Source organism: Equus caballus, chromosome 17, assembly GCF_041296265.1.
Source record: "Equus caballus isolate H_3958 breed thoroughbred chromosome 17, TB-T2T, whole genome shotgun sequence".
NCBI classification, from domain to species: Eukaryota; Metazoa; Chordata; class Mammalia; order Perissodactyla; family Equidae; genus Equus; species Equus caballus.
The window spans coordinates 98,787,940-98,802,416 of NC_091700.1; the positions used below are offsets into that span (position 1 = coordinate 98,787,940).

A 14,477-nucleotide genomic window follows, 5' to 3' on the forward strand; every position below is an offset into this window, starting at 1 on the left:
TATCTCATGAATGTTTTATGCTCACATGTTTTAAGATCCATTTTTGGCATTGGCATGCATTTGGGACAGTTGCCACCATCTCTGAAGGACTCAAAATGTGCCTTTGGAGTTTGTGGGAACCGAGCCTCAGGGGACACACGAGTTAATTTGAGTCATGCTGTCTTGCTAGTCCTCCCTTGATGCACCACATGTTTTGGATATCTGAATTTAGTTTTGGAACTGGAGCTTTTCTACATTCGTATTTCTCGCTGCCCTTTATAATTTGGCTAGTTCCATGCTGGGGGAGACATTTTCTTTTTCCCCAGATGACTGTAGCATCCATACAGGGGTTGGGCTTTGGGATATGTTGAAGAAAGAAAGCAAAGGAAAACTATGCTTTATTAAAGGCTTACATTTTTTTGGTAAACTACTTGTAATCCTAGGCTACACATTTTTGGGAGATAATTCACCCCTCTGGTGTTTAGCAGCCAGGTCTTTGAAATTTCTGCTGGGTGCTTCATTTTCTTTCCAGTGTGTTCAGAGGTAGGGCTGCCCAGCGGACTGCCGAGCGACCCTCTCAACCTATTCTTTCCCCCACTGGAGCTTGGGGACTGTAGAACAAGCGTAGAGGGCTGGGGAAGAGCACAGTCCCCGAGCAGGAGGCAGCTGCAGTCTCATCAGAATAAAGCCATGGCGACCAGGTAATTAAAAATTAGATGAACCATTAAGTGCTAATTAGACTTTCAGAAGGTGAACTTGGGATTTTAAAGATAGTCTTGCAGCTCGGCCCGGAGTGCTGGATGTGGTGCCTATGAGGACCCCAGCACCCTGGCAGGTGGGCGCTCCAAGGACTGTTTGCAGTGGGGCGGGCGCCTCGGTCTGAGCAGAGCACTAGGTGGGAGTGTTCCTCTTTTTCTAAGAAATGGATTGATTTGATGACACTTGCATGAGGTACAAAATTCAAAGGGTACAGAAAAGCATGGCGTGCAGAGCAAGTACCCTTCCTGCTGTTCACTGGGCCTGCTTCCCTTCCCTGGAGGCAGCCCTGCTAAACGTGTCTGCTTCTGCCTCCAGAGGTACTCCGCGCATCTCTAAACACCCGTGCACATTTTCTTCTTCCCTCGTTTTTGTTTTTTTTTAACACCAAAGGTAGCATGTTACGCATACTGTTCCCAGGGTTCCTTTTCGCCAGTTATTGTAACTAGGAGATTATAACATACCAGAATATAAGGCTGCCTCTTTTTTAGAGGCTGTGTGGTGAGTGGTCTGTTTTGTGAAAGTACTATAATTGGTTTAATCCTTTCTCTACATTATTTCCCATCTTTTGCTGTGACACTCTGTTCTACTTTGAACTGTGCCACCAGGAAGCTCACTGGGTTAGGGTCCCAGCAGAAAACAGATGGCACACCAAACAGAAGTGGTTGAAGAGAGTTTAGTGAAGAGGCTATTTACAAAGCAGGGGCAGGGGTAAGGACAACCCATAAGAGATGTGGAAGCACCCGGGGAAGCCATTGCTGCCCCTAGGCCTGAAGGGAAGAGTTGGGGAAGCGGGTTCCTGGAGCCGCAGGAGAAGGCGGCCGACAGGACCTATGGTCTTCAGTCGGGGAACCTCCAGGGGTGTGTTTGTAAAGGCTTAACAATGGTTTTCAGTGGTGAGGAGCCCTGATTTATAGCGTTTGCCGATTTCTGTGGTGGAAGTACTTGACTGTGGCCAATGCCAAGCTACCAATGGGTGGTTACTGAATGCAGAGTTGGAGTGGGAAGCGCACGGCTCCTGTGAGCCACTCCAGCACAGCCCTGACATTGGGCAGCTGCTCAGCAGTGGCTGCTGGCCTGGGTCCTGCTGATTGGCTGAATCCCGCCAGAAGCAAGAGAGCCGGGAGCCTGTTGGAAGCAGGCCTCCGAGGTCAGCCTCCTGGAGCACAGAGTAGGTTGGTGAAGGACTCAGGCAGTGTGACTTTGGGCAGGTTCCTTTCTCCTGAGTCCTTGCTTCTTCATCTGGAAAATAACAGCACTTCCTCAAATGCTCTCTGACCCGTTCGACACTAAGGTTCTCTCAGTACTCTGTGATCAGCGAATTCAGTGACCTAAGTGGGCAGGTCATTTACTCACATTTGCTGACTGCTTGACGGTTGAAGAGGAGATGCCTGTGGGCCGCTGCACTTGGGGAGCTTATGTCTAAGGGGGAAATAAGATGTGCACCAGGAGGTCCAGCTACATGGTGGTGGCTGCAGACGGAACCACAGGTATTCAGAGGAAGTGGTTCTTTGCAGCCGGGGTGATAAGGCTGTTGATGGTAGGGACCTGGGGAGACCTTTGCTCTGTGGCTGGGAGTCTGTTTTCCCAATAGGGGAAAAACAGAACATATCTTGATTCACAGTTCAGTCTACTTATACCGCTAGTTCTCTTAAGTATGGTCCTAGTACCATCAGCATCTCCTGGGACCTTGTCAGAAATCCAGATTCTTGGGTTCCACCCCAGACCTACTGATTAAAGTCTGTGGCAGGGCCCAGTAATCTCTTACTGCATGTGATGCTGATGCATGTGTGCATTTGAGAAACACTGAGTTATACCATGTCAGTGGTTCCAAACCTGGTGGTAAATTGGCCAGATGGGGAATTTCCAGCAAATACACCCCCCCAACTCCCCCCTGCCCCCGCCCCAGACTTCTGGGCTATACTTCAGACCTACTCGATTAGAATCTCTGGGAACTAGGATCCTGGGGACTTAAGTGTCCCCCAGATATTATAAACTGTGGCAGTTTTCTATACTCTTGACCTTAATTGTTGCAGTAACACTGAACCTGTTTAATTATTTGCCCTGCTAGAACTGCCTCTTCTTCTTTTCATGCAGTTTTGGGAATTTAGACTCTCTAAACACTTTCGGAGTTGGGGAGAAGGCAGCTGCCTTAGTGGACATGTCGCTGGGGTTGAGGGTGGAGCTGGTTGTTCCTGGCGTGGAGTGGGCGTTGGAGAAGAGCTGGGGAAGAAACTGGACAATGCGGGGGTCTCTCAAGTCTGACCTTAACATTGCTTCGTGATTTAGTTTGCAGCAAATTCTCAGAGCATCAGACCTCCCCTTTATCAAATATTAGGTACAAAAGCCATATTTCAAAGGAAAATCACAATGGTTTTGGGACCATCTATGCCTCTGCCTGATTGGAGTTCTTGCTGGAAAAGCCTGGAGTTTATTATTGTGGAGAATTTAGGACAGGATTTCTGGGAAGTGAACCGGGCAGTTGTTGGTAATCTGAGGCCGGAGTTCTTCTCTGAATACTTCTGGGGATGCACTGAGGAGAGCTTGCCTTTGGGTTGTGAAGGCTTTGGTGACTTTAAATAAAGCTGCTGTGAATATTCTCGTACATGGCTTTTTGTACACGTTTTCATCTCTCTTGAGTAAATACCTAGGAGAGGAATGCTTGGGGCTTAGGTATGTTAAACTTTGCAAGAAACTGCTGGTTTTCCAAGTGTACCATTTTACACTCCCCCCAGTCACAATGGGGGTTCCAGTTGTTCTCCATCCTTGCCAACACTTGATATGGTCAGCCTTTTCCATCTTAACCATTCTGGGGGTTTGTAGAGTTATCTGTGGTTTAAATTTGCATTCCCCTGATTACTAATGATAGTAAACACTTTTTCCTGTGCTCACTTACCATTCACATAACTCCTTTAGCAAACTATGAAGGATCATCTTTTTGTACCATCACCTCACAGATGTATTTTTTTCCAGTGCAGTTTCACCTATGATCTCAGATGCCCTTGATTACTCACCATCCTGGAAAACACCATGGACTTCTCAAATGTCACACCTTTGAAAAGGCAGTTCCATCTGCCTCTTCGCCCTTTCAGCCCCACTCAGATGTCACCTTGTGTGTTGGCTGAGCCTCTGGCCCTGCCCTATGGCTGTAGACTTTGTTTCTTTCCTCTGTGCTTCCGTGATCCTGAGTGTACATCCGTGTGGCTGCAGTTGCCATGATGTGTGCAATTCTTCCGTGCCCTTAGTGAGGCAGGAACCTTGTCTCATCCTTCTTTGCTTTCACAGTGCTTATCTCATGATCTGGCACAGAGTCAAGGTCCAATACTGTTGAATTGGTTTATTATCCATTTTGTGAGAAAGGGTAAACATATTAGACTTAAATCTGGGATAAGGGCCTAGACCCCGAGGGGTCAAGTGACTTGTCCAAGGTCGGCATGTATGTTACAGAGTCAAGCACTACTTACTATAAAGTCCTGACTCTTTGATGTTACAGTTTTCCAAACAGGTCTGTTGTTTTAGGTACAGTGTTCTTTGAACTGGCTAGCTACATGCACTCATGCACGTGCGCATGAAGATTTTTAAGGCATGGGCTAGTTTTAAGGGAATCCATTTCCAGATTCTCAATGTACATTTGCACTTACCTAACACTGACTAGCCTGAGAAGGTGCCTGACATCAAGGAAGGCATCAAGCTGGTTCAGCTGTCCCACCTCCCCTTTCACAATGGCCCTTCTCCCAGTTCACATAAAAGGGCAGCCCGTTCACCCATGTGTTGTCTTCCTGAGATGCAATGCTGCAAGATGGAAATCTTCCGGGCCGGGTAACAAAGGGACACTTAGAAATATCCATGGTGTGGAGACGTGAATGCCTCGAATGACTGAATTTTGCCGCTCAGTGGTTTCTACTGCTTAGCTTTCACAGAAATTGAAGGAGATCATAATCAAGCTGTTAACTGGTGATTTAAAATTCTTTTTGTTTTGATAGATTATATCTGGACTTTGGCTATGTAACTCAGCTTCAAAGAATCAAGTTATGTCATAACAAAACTTCCATTTCCATGTGCTTATTTTTATGAATAAGGTTTCTCAGTGTTTGCATCCCCCAAGATAGAAACGGAACTGATGCTGGACTATATCTTTTTCTAGCAGTAAGTGATAGTCATTCATAGTTAAATGAACTAATTAAAAAAACCCCCATATATCTTATTAAGCTACACATTTCCAAATAAAATTTTCCATTTTATATTTAATAATTTTCATCAAAACTGTAATATATTGTTTCCATTGTTTATGTGCTAATAATAGTTGTGTTAACTCAATTTAGAAGAAAAATCATAACAATTAGATCCTTTTGGCTTAATAATCTTAAATGTAGAGTCAGTTCTCATTATTTGTGGCAGTTACTGTGAACACTGAATTAGCAACTACTGAACCATTGTTCCTAGGGGAAATTCAGGGTTAGTTTCTTTGGAGACTCTGGTCAGAACATTTCATCAACCAGTCAATATATAATCTTGTTTCCAGGGTATTTCTCTTTAAAGACAGTTTATTTAACATATATTACTTACAGTAATTAATTACATGCGTATTTCTTTATAATAAAACTTTATCAATTACGGCATTATGTAATGGAGTCTACTGTGGTGCAGCTCTCCTAGTTTGACTCTTCCACTCAGTCGTACACACAGCACACACATACAGTAAATACATACTGTATACTGTATAGTACAGTAATGCAAGAAAGCAAGCCTTGAGAAAACATTAAGCAAAGATTGAACATTTAAAGTTTTATGAACACATTAACTAAAACCTCACTGTTGATGGAGCTGCGGGATGTGTGATGGGGCAGTGCAAGGTGTGGTTAAAGTTCCTGACCTTGGCTTGCTCCACAAAAACCAAGGGAGGGTAGGGAAACTTACTCAGCAGAAGAGGAAGACATCAATGAAGGTGGTGTGCGAGATCTGGCAGTTCTACCTCAGGAGTTTGGCTTTCACAACTTGGTGGTGTCAGCAACTTTCCCTCCCAAACTGGCTTGAAAAATTGTTTCAGCCTTGTCTGCTTGGCTTTTCTCTTTAAATCTTTAAGCGTCTCGGCATAAGGGACGAACGCATTGGAGGTCAGGCGCTTAAATGTGAGGCTGCGTTCCAGCATAGGATCACACTCTTCCATGTCATTGAAAATCTTTTCCAAGGCAGAATTCCATTCTGCTATCTTCGCTGCTGTGAGAGGGACAATTCTTGGAGTCGTAGGCTGACTTTCATCAGCGTCCTCATCATCACTGACACCAATGCCATGTTTTGCCATCTCATCCAGGTCTTTGTTGGTGGGTTCTACTGCCATTTCTGCCAAAATTTCCTCCACATCTCCTTCTTTCATGTCGTCAAAACCTTCTCCACTTATTTGCTGTGCAATATGCATTATGTTTTCCACAGTGTTCTTTATATTTTTTGTAACACCTTCAAAGCCTTCAAAATTTTTCACGCAGTCTGGCCAAACATTTCCCCAACAGTTATTGATAGTAGCCTGTTTGATGCTGTCCCAGGATGTGCCAATATAATCAATAACATTTCGAATAGTGACTGACCTCCAGTAGTCCATCATGGTGGCTTCCTCGTTTGCGTCAAGAGCCTCGAAAGCCTTGCTGTAAAGCTCCCTGGTGTAGTGTGCCTTGAAAGCTTTTATTATCCCCTGACTGAGGGGCTGGATTAGAGATGCGGTGTTTGGGGGCATGAAGAGAACTTCTATGTCAGGGTGGGCATTTTCGAGTTCTTCATGGCAATGAACTGGGGCATCATCCAAAATTAATAAAACCCTGAAGGCAAGGTTTTTGCTATGGAGATAGCGTTCAGCTTCTGGGATGAAGCAGTTGTGGAACCAATCCCAGAATATTCCAGATGCCATCCATGCTTTTTTGTTCCACCTCCAATGGACTGGCATCCGGTTCAGGTTTTTCCCTCTAAGTGCTCGTGGGTTTTGTGCTCTGTGTACCATTAGGGGTTTGCACTTAAAGTCGCCCTTGGCATTGGCACATAATAACAAGGTTGCATGGTCTTGGAATGATTTAAAGCCGGGAGCTTTGGAGGCCATTCGCATTACATAGGTTCGTTTGCCAACATTCTTGTAAAACAAGCCTGTCTCGTCAGCATTGAAAACCTGCTCCTCCATATAACCCTTTTCGTGTATAATGCTTAGTAGGTATTTTTTAAATTCTTCTGCAGCCTCCCAATCTGCAGAGCCTGCCTTGCCTGCAAGTTTAACATTTTTCATGTGGTATCGCCTTTTGAAACGTGCGAGCCAGCCTGCACTAGCTGAGAAGGGTTTAACATTTTCTTGTCCCTGAGTAACATGACCATAAATTTCTTTGGCTTTCAGCCTCACAACAACGCTGTCCACTACACTCCTTTCATTGGTTGTCATCTCATGAATCCACAAAGTTAGCTGCTTTTCCATCTTTTCCATAGCTGCGTCACGCACAATAGATGTCACTTTAGCACTTTCCGGAGCGGCCTCACGTACAGATTGGCGAATCTCTTGTTCCTTTTTCTGGATGTACCGTATTGTTGATTCATTAACATTGAATTCACGGCCAACAGCACTATAACTCAGGCCTGAACGAAGCTTATCTAACACACGTATTTTCTCTGTAAGGCACATCACAGCCTTCTTGCGCTTAGGAACACCAGACAGTGTTTTAGCACTACGCTTGGGAGCCATTGAAACAGTGAAATCACCAACAAAAAGCACAAAAATGTGAAAATTGTGGCACCAGTAGACCATGAGAAGGACATCTGCATATAGTATGAGCTTAAACAAGATGGCAGAGCATGGCCTTGTTCAATTTCAGCTGGGATGTGTGCATAAGGCAGTTCAAAAATTTTACTGCTCTCCGCGTGTCCATGAATGACTGAGAAAGTGTCACAAGTATTGATTTTGGGGTTACACATAAATTTTATTGAGTAGGCGAATTTGCAAATACAGAGTCCAAGAATAATTAGGGTTAACTGTATTTGTATGGGTCTCTTGCAAAAACAGTGTGATCAGTAGTAACATTTTCAAGTATAAGAATCTATTACTTTAGGATACAATTTTGTAGGGGAAGTGGAATGGAAATGAGTTAAAAGAGAAAAGAATTAATGTAAAATTTCTTACTTAAAGAAGAGCTTGTTCATAATTTTTTAGATGGGGAATGGGACTTCTCTCTTGTTTTTAGATTCTATGGAATATATTTTTTAAAAAGGATGTTTAACAGTTGAGTTTTAAAACGTCATTATCAGGATGTCAGAAATTAATACTGTGTAACTATTTAAAATTATGAAGAATTTGGATGTTAACTACACATTTGGTAGACAATTTTTCAAAATTCTTTTAGGGAGAGGAGCAAAATGGACAGGCAGCCTTGGTTTTGCTGTTCCACTCTAAGTTCTATGGAAAAAACCCAAATCTGTTCAACTTTGAGGGAAATACGTTGGCACTTTCTTCTAAGAAAGTTTTAAAACTGTAAGAAAAAAGGAGTCTCATTTCCTCCTTCTCTGCACCTCTCAACACCATGGTTTGGTTTGGTTTGATTCATAATTTGAAAAGAACTGAGCACTTTGAAATGAACCCAGAGTACTCCAGAGGGAGGCCTGATGGAATGTCCTGATTTCCCCTTTTTGTCCTTAGAGGACAGGACAAAAATGCCTTGAATGCCCTTAAATGCTACAATTCCGGATGATGGTTTAGTGTAACTGCCAAAACCAAGTCTTCTATGCAGTTTAGAATTTAACAAAAAGCTCCTCCGACGTCTCCGGCTTCTCCCCGGGTTGTTCCCGGTTCCCTTAGTGTTTCTCGCGGGGCAGCTGCCAGCAACTCCTTCCACGCGTGGCTGTTGGCCTCACCGCCCGAGCTGGGGCCAGGCGCCAGGCTGTCTGCGCCAGCCCCCTCGCTGCTCTTCTCCCGTGGGGGTGCTGCTTGCTTCGCTGTCACCAGCTGCTTTGGTTAATCATTCATGAAGCACATGGTCTGTATCTGGGAAAGGAAAACACTGCACTTTAATCCCCACATGCATTATTTACGGTGTTAATTATTTTAAATCATCGAATTAGAGTACTACCTCTGCTCTCCTGGAAAGAACCGAAAAACACCGGGTTCTCTCCAGCCCCTCCCGGGGTTGCTCGAGCCCCTCAGGCCGGGCTCTCCCGGCCCTCTGGGCGGGGCGGGCTGTGTCGGCGGGGGCGAGGCCTAAGGCGAGGACCAGGAGCAGGAGGAGGCCACGCGTGGGCTGGGCCAGGTGGGCCGAGGATGAGGACCAGGCAGGCCTCGTCCGCGGGGGCAAGGACCAGCTGCGGGAGAAGGAGGAGGCCGCGCGTGGGGCGGGCCGCGTCCGCGGGGGCGAGGACCAGGTGCGCGAGGAGGAGGAGGCCGCGCGTGGACCGGGCCAGGGGGGCCGAGGATGAGGACCAGGCAGGCCTCGTCCGCGGGGGCAAGGACCAGCTGCGGGAGGAGAAGGAGGAGGCCGCGCGTGGGGCGGGCCGCGTCCGCGGGGGCGAGGACCAGGTGCGCGAGGAGGAGGAGGCCGCGCGTGGACCGGGCCAGGGGGGCCGAGGATGAGGACCAGGCAGGCCTCGTCCGCGGGGTCGAGGACCAGCTGCGGGAGGAGGAGGCCGCGCGTGGGGCGGGCCGAGGATGAGGATGAGGATGAAGACCGGGCGGGCCGCGTCCGCGGGGGCGAGGACCAGGTGCGCGAGGAGGAGGACGCGCGTGAGCCGGGCCAGGCGGGCCGAGGATGAGGATGAGCACCGGATGGGCCGCGTCCGCGCGGGCGAGGACCAGGTGCGGGAGGAGGAGGACGCGCGGGGACTGGGCCAGGCGGGCCGAGGATGAGGATGAGCACCAGGTGAGCCGCGGCCGCGCCGGATAGGCCGGGGACCGGAAGAGGTCGCGCGCGGGGCCCACCGGGGCGCGGTCTGAACACGTCACTTCCGGCGCGGGTCCACTTCCTGGTGAGGGAAGGGGCCTGAGATTGGTGCAGCTGGGAGGAAGGAAAAAGGGTGAGGAGAGGCGGCGGCGGAGCGGGCGGGCGCCGGGGGCGGCGGGTGCGCTGCGGTCAGCCTGGGCCGCCCGCCCGGGTCCGCCCGCCGGGGTGTCCCGCCGGGCTCGCCTCGGGTGCGCCCCGGGGCTTGTGCGCGGCCTCCCCGCGGCGCTCAGCGCCTGTGCTCTGTGTTGCAGGTCTACCCGGAGCCCCGGAGCGAGGGCGAGTGCCTGAGCAACATCCGCGAGTTCCTGCGAGGCTGCGGGGCCTCCCTGCGCCTGGAGGTGAGCGCGCGGGAGCACGGGGGGCGCGGGAGCCGGCGGGGTCGGGAGGGCTGGGGGATGCGGGCCGCGAGGCGGGGCTCGCGCGGGCGGGCCCGGTAACGGCCCGGAGGCCCAGCAGCTTGGCGGCCGCGGGGTGCGCCCGCGGTCCCCTCCAGGGTGCGAACGCGCACGAGCCGCTGTACGGAGCCGCACACTTTGCCCTCGCTGCAGTGAGGAAAAGTGGTTCCAGTAGCTCTTGGTGCGGGTGACCCACATTTTCGACAGTCGTTTGTCAGGGGTGCGATCTGATCCCTTTAACTTTTAACTCAGCCCGTAGGGGTTCTTGGAGGACCCTCCTGCAGCTCTGGGTCAGCCCGTCAGCATCCTTAGCAGGCGATCAGGCAAAGTCCGGCAGAAATAAAATGGGCCCCGAATCCTCCCAGCCTGTCTCCGTTTTCTGCTTTTTCTTTTTCGGGCCAGAAATTAGGTGGTTTTTACTCTAACATTTGGTGTTTAGGTTATGCATAGTAACCTGTGGCTTGGGGAGCATGCTGGGCTGGGTGTCTTTTCCATATTGCTTAAGGTTTTGTCATTATACCAATACAGTCTTTCGTTAGTAGCTCTCTGAAAATTTCCTTTTTATTTTCTTTAACCATATATGGTTTTTCTTAATCTTGGGGTAGTGCTTTACATCCAGAGATCTAGCTGTTCTTTTACTTGGGGATTACAGGCTTCTGCGGTTGCAGTCAGTTCTGTGTTTAAATCTTGCCGTTTCTGCCTGCTGCTTTACCACCCTTAGCCTTCGTTTCCTTATCTGAAAACAGACTAGTTATTCTAACCTGCTAGATAACAGTATAGGAAAGCGTCTTCGACAGAACCTGTTTAGTGAGGTGATCCCATAAAGATTTCCCGTCCTAGGAGGGCGATCTCTTAGTGTAGGTTTCTTGGGAAAAAATTTAGAGGTCGTCAAATCTATGAAGGAGGATTATAGGGAAAGTTTATCTGTCAATTGAAATTAGATATATAGGAATTGATAGACGATAAAGTACTGTTTTTATGAGTGATTGTAAACACTAAGATATTTTTATTGTTGGTGGTATTTAATGTTTGTGAGGAAGTCGCATACAGATAAGTGAAAATGTTGAGTGGAGATTCCAAAGACCATGGGCTGTTTAGGAGGGGGTGACGTTGTTTCAGAAAGGCCTTTCCTCTGCTGGATGGGCTTTGTCATTTTATTCTTGTACTTGTGTATTGAGTTGTGATAGTATCCTTTGCTTGTCACAATTTTTACCTTTTCTTGACCTTTGTTGTGGGATTTTATTATCCTTTTCAAACTGTTGAGCTTTGTTTATTGTTATAGCAAATTTGAAACTCAACTTGCAGATTAAGATTATAATTTGACAATTTTAGTAAGACTTTTTAAGAAAGTATCGTTTTAAAGAAAGTTGTGTTAAAAAAACCCCTCATCCTTAGTTTTCCAAAGGTTGCTGTTGATATTTCATACGGCAACTATTTTTTGTAATTGAGAGTTTATTTAAAGATGTTCTAGAAGAGAGTTTGTTTACTAACATCCAAGCATCTAGGCACATCGTAGGCGTTCAATAAATATTTGTAATTGATTGAGCTTGAAGTTGTAGTTCGTAGTAAATGTTTCCTTTTTAGTAAAAAAAATTGACTTATTTTGTGCTTTTAAAAGAGTAAATATCTTCTCCAGTAAATGTAAAATAGAGAAAAATTTTGTTAACAGTTGTTCAAGCTCAGTTATAAGTCACACCTAAAACTCCTAATTACCTAAGAGGTAATAAAAAAAAAACCCAGCACATCAAAAACCTCAAATTGTTCTGTAATTGTGATTTTTAGGAAGTTACCCTGAAAGAGGAGTTCTGTGTTGTGTGGACCCAGCTTAAGCGTCCTGACTTGTTCTAATCCATGGTGTGAAGGGACAGGCCTGTTCCCTGAAGGTGGCTTCACACGTGGACCGCAGTGTGGCGGGTTCCCAGTGCTTTGAAAGGAAAATGTGTAGAAAGGGAGCGAGGAGGAAGGACCCTGCACTTAGGAAATGTGTTCTAGGCTTTGCACATTTCATTTTCACAAAATTCTGGAAGACTGACAAGAAACCTTTTGAAATTACAAGCACGAAAGTTAAATAACTGAAAACTGGTAGCTTGAATTCTATGTTAGCTTTTGTTCTCTAGTTATAAGTGTGAAGGTGCTTTTTTCCAGGAGTTGGTTTAGACTGAATTGTGTTTGTAACAGACCGCCTGTTTTGGTGTGTGTCTTTTCTTGTTCACCACCATTTTAAACTATCCTAAGATTTCTTGAAGGAAAAGAGGAACTGAGCATCCTGATTACTGTATCAGTTATTTTAATTCAGACACTTCTTAATTAGCTGTAGAAAATCAGGTGTTATCTCCCAGTGAGTTATTCTGATTATGAAAGGAGTTTGCATTTTAAAGGAATTTTGTGCAGTTTGCATTTACTGTTAATCTTTGAGAAGCAATTTAAGTTTTAAGTTGGAAAACATTTTTAAATTTGGAAATTTAAAAATTGTAGACTGTGTGTATGAAAATAGCACATATAACTTAAACGACCTTTTCATTTTTCTTCTGTTTTTCTTTGCTACCCAGCGTGCATCTTATTTGAACCTTTCTTTTGTTTCCTTAAATAGTATGGAATTTGGTAAGAGTTTAGGTTTTTTCCCTTGTTCCTAATGATGTAATAAGGTAAGATCTTGCGTGAGATGACCTGTTTAGAACTATATGTGTCTAGATAATTCAAGTAGGTATTTTACTTGAAAAGTTAAATTTGCTGATAAAAGAAGCCAGGTGCTGTGATTCTCTCTGACTACTCTTGAGAATATTATGTTTAGAAATCCTGGTTTGCCTAGCACGTGTAGCAAGGGCAGACCGTGTCCCAGGCATATATGCAGCATGAGGTGAGAGAGCAGCTTGCTTGTGTTGACAACGTCCTGTCTTTTCTAGTTTTCCAAAGTCTCCATCTGGCCTCTGATTTCAGTTCTCAATGATCATATCTTTTATTTGTAACGCTTTCTAAGGGACTTTCGCATGTCATCTTATTGTGCTCCTCCAACAGTCTTTTGAGTTATCACAGCCCTTGTCTTATAGTAAGGAAGCACAGCCCAACACAGTAGTTCTCAGCACATTAACCACTTGAACGTTAATGGGTGACCTACTGGTGGGTTTTTTAAGAAATGCTGATGCGTGGACACATCTCCAGAGGTTGTAGGTTCAACAGGTCGTGGGGAGCGGGAGTGGATGTGAGAGTCTCCAAGCTTGAATTGGGCAGAAAAGCCGAGGGGGCTGTGCAGGCGTGTTGAGGAAGCTGGGGCAAGGTTCCTGTGTTTGGACTGAAGTTAGGTGTTTTCTCACTGTGCGGTTGGTGGTGTTGCTTCCTGACCCCTCCTGGAGGAGCAAGAAATGTCAGGTTTGGGACTGCAACACTACTCACTTTATGCTCATCTATATTATTAGGTAAATTGTCAGCAGTCGCAAACTAATGTGTGTCCGTAATGACCATAGATAAGCCAGAGTAGGCAGATTTATGTTGGGGAGGTAATGCTGTAGTTATTTGTGCTTAAAACTGTGAAAGAAAATGGTCCCTAGGCCATGAGGCCGTTTAGGCTGAAGTGTTCTGACTTTACACTCTCAGACTATTTTGGTAGCACTTGAACTTTCGGGTTTGTTTTTGCTAGGGTGAATGGTGGACTTCTTTGTGTTGTGGATGTAAATTTTTACTGACTTTATTTTCTAGTTTTTTTGTTTTTTTTACCTATTTTAAACAAATTTGTATCTTTTAGCTAAGAATCATTACTCTTAGCCCTCTCCACCTGTGTCACCATAAATAGCAGTTGGCAGCTTCTCAGTGTAATTCTTCACAGAAAACTGAGTTTGTATCACTTCCTAAGAATTGTGTACGTGATGAGAAGCAGGCTCGGGATGTGGGTGCTGAGTGGTCAGTAGGTGTGCTCTCCCAACTGCAGTTTTGATCTTCAGCCAGTCTCGTGCCTTGGGCTTCCAGGAGTCTTGCTCACCCACTGCTAGTTGCCCACGAATGTCCATTTTCTGCTTTGTAGGGGAGGGCAGCGTAGCACAGCGGCCCTGACCCAGCCCCAGCTTTCTGTCCCACTTTGCCATTTGCTAGCTCTGCCATCTGCAAAATGGGCATCATCTCAATAATTGCCCTTTGTATCTGTTGTAAGGACCAAATGAATTGCCGTAGGGCACTTAGAACAGTGCCTCTCGTGTTTTAGGTGCTAAATAGATAGTAGCTATTGTTATAGCTTTCGGAGTTGTTTTCTGTAGTTTGAACCACATTGCTGTGTACTTTTTAAAATCTTTACCCAGTAATCCATATTCATTATATGAAACTCAGGAAATAGAGAAATGTAAGGAGGAAGTGAAAAATTGTATAATGCTACATATGGAGATAACCAGTGTTAAAAGTAGTATAT

At 46.0% G+C, this 14,477-nt stretch overlaps 1 protein-coding gene across 10 annotated transcripts in view; it reads left to right on the forward strand.

Moving 5' to 3' along the window:
- Window positions 1–14,477, forward strand: part of ARHGEF7 (Rho guanine nucleotide exchange factor 7) — a 155,577-nt gene that overhangs the window by 18,723 nt on the left and 122,377 nt on the right. For 6 of the 10 annotated variants that reach the window (XM_070240471.1, XM_070240474.1, XM_023621846.2 and 3 more), the window contains exon 2: window positions 9,941–10,027. The exons of 2 other annotated variants lie outside the window; for them this stretch is intronic. Coding sequence is in view for 2 of the 8 variants with exons in the window: in XM_023621846.2 (XP_023477614.1) it covers window positions 9,941–10,027 (87 nt within the window). In the remaining 6 variants the exon portion in view is untranslated. Of the gene's footprint in view, window positions 1–9,647; window positions 9,763–9,940; window positions 10,028–14,477 lie in introns of those variants that run through there. 2 more of the 10 variants (XM_023621849.2, XM_070240470.1) reach the window with 1 other exon arrangement.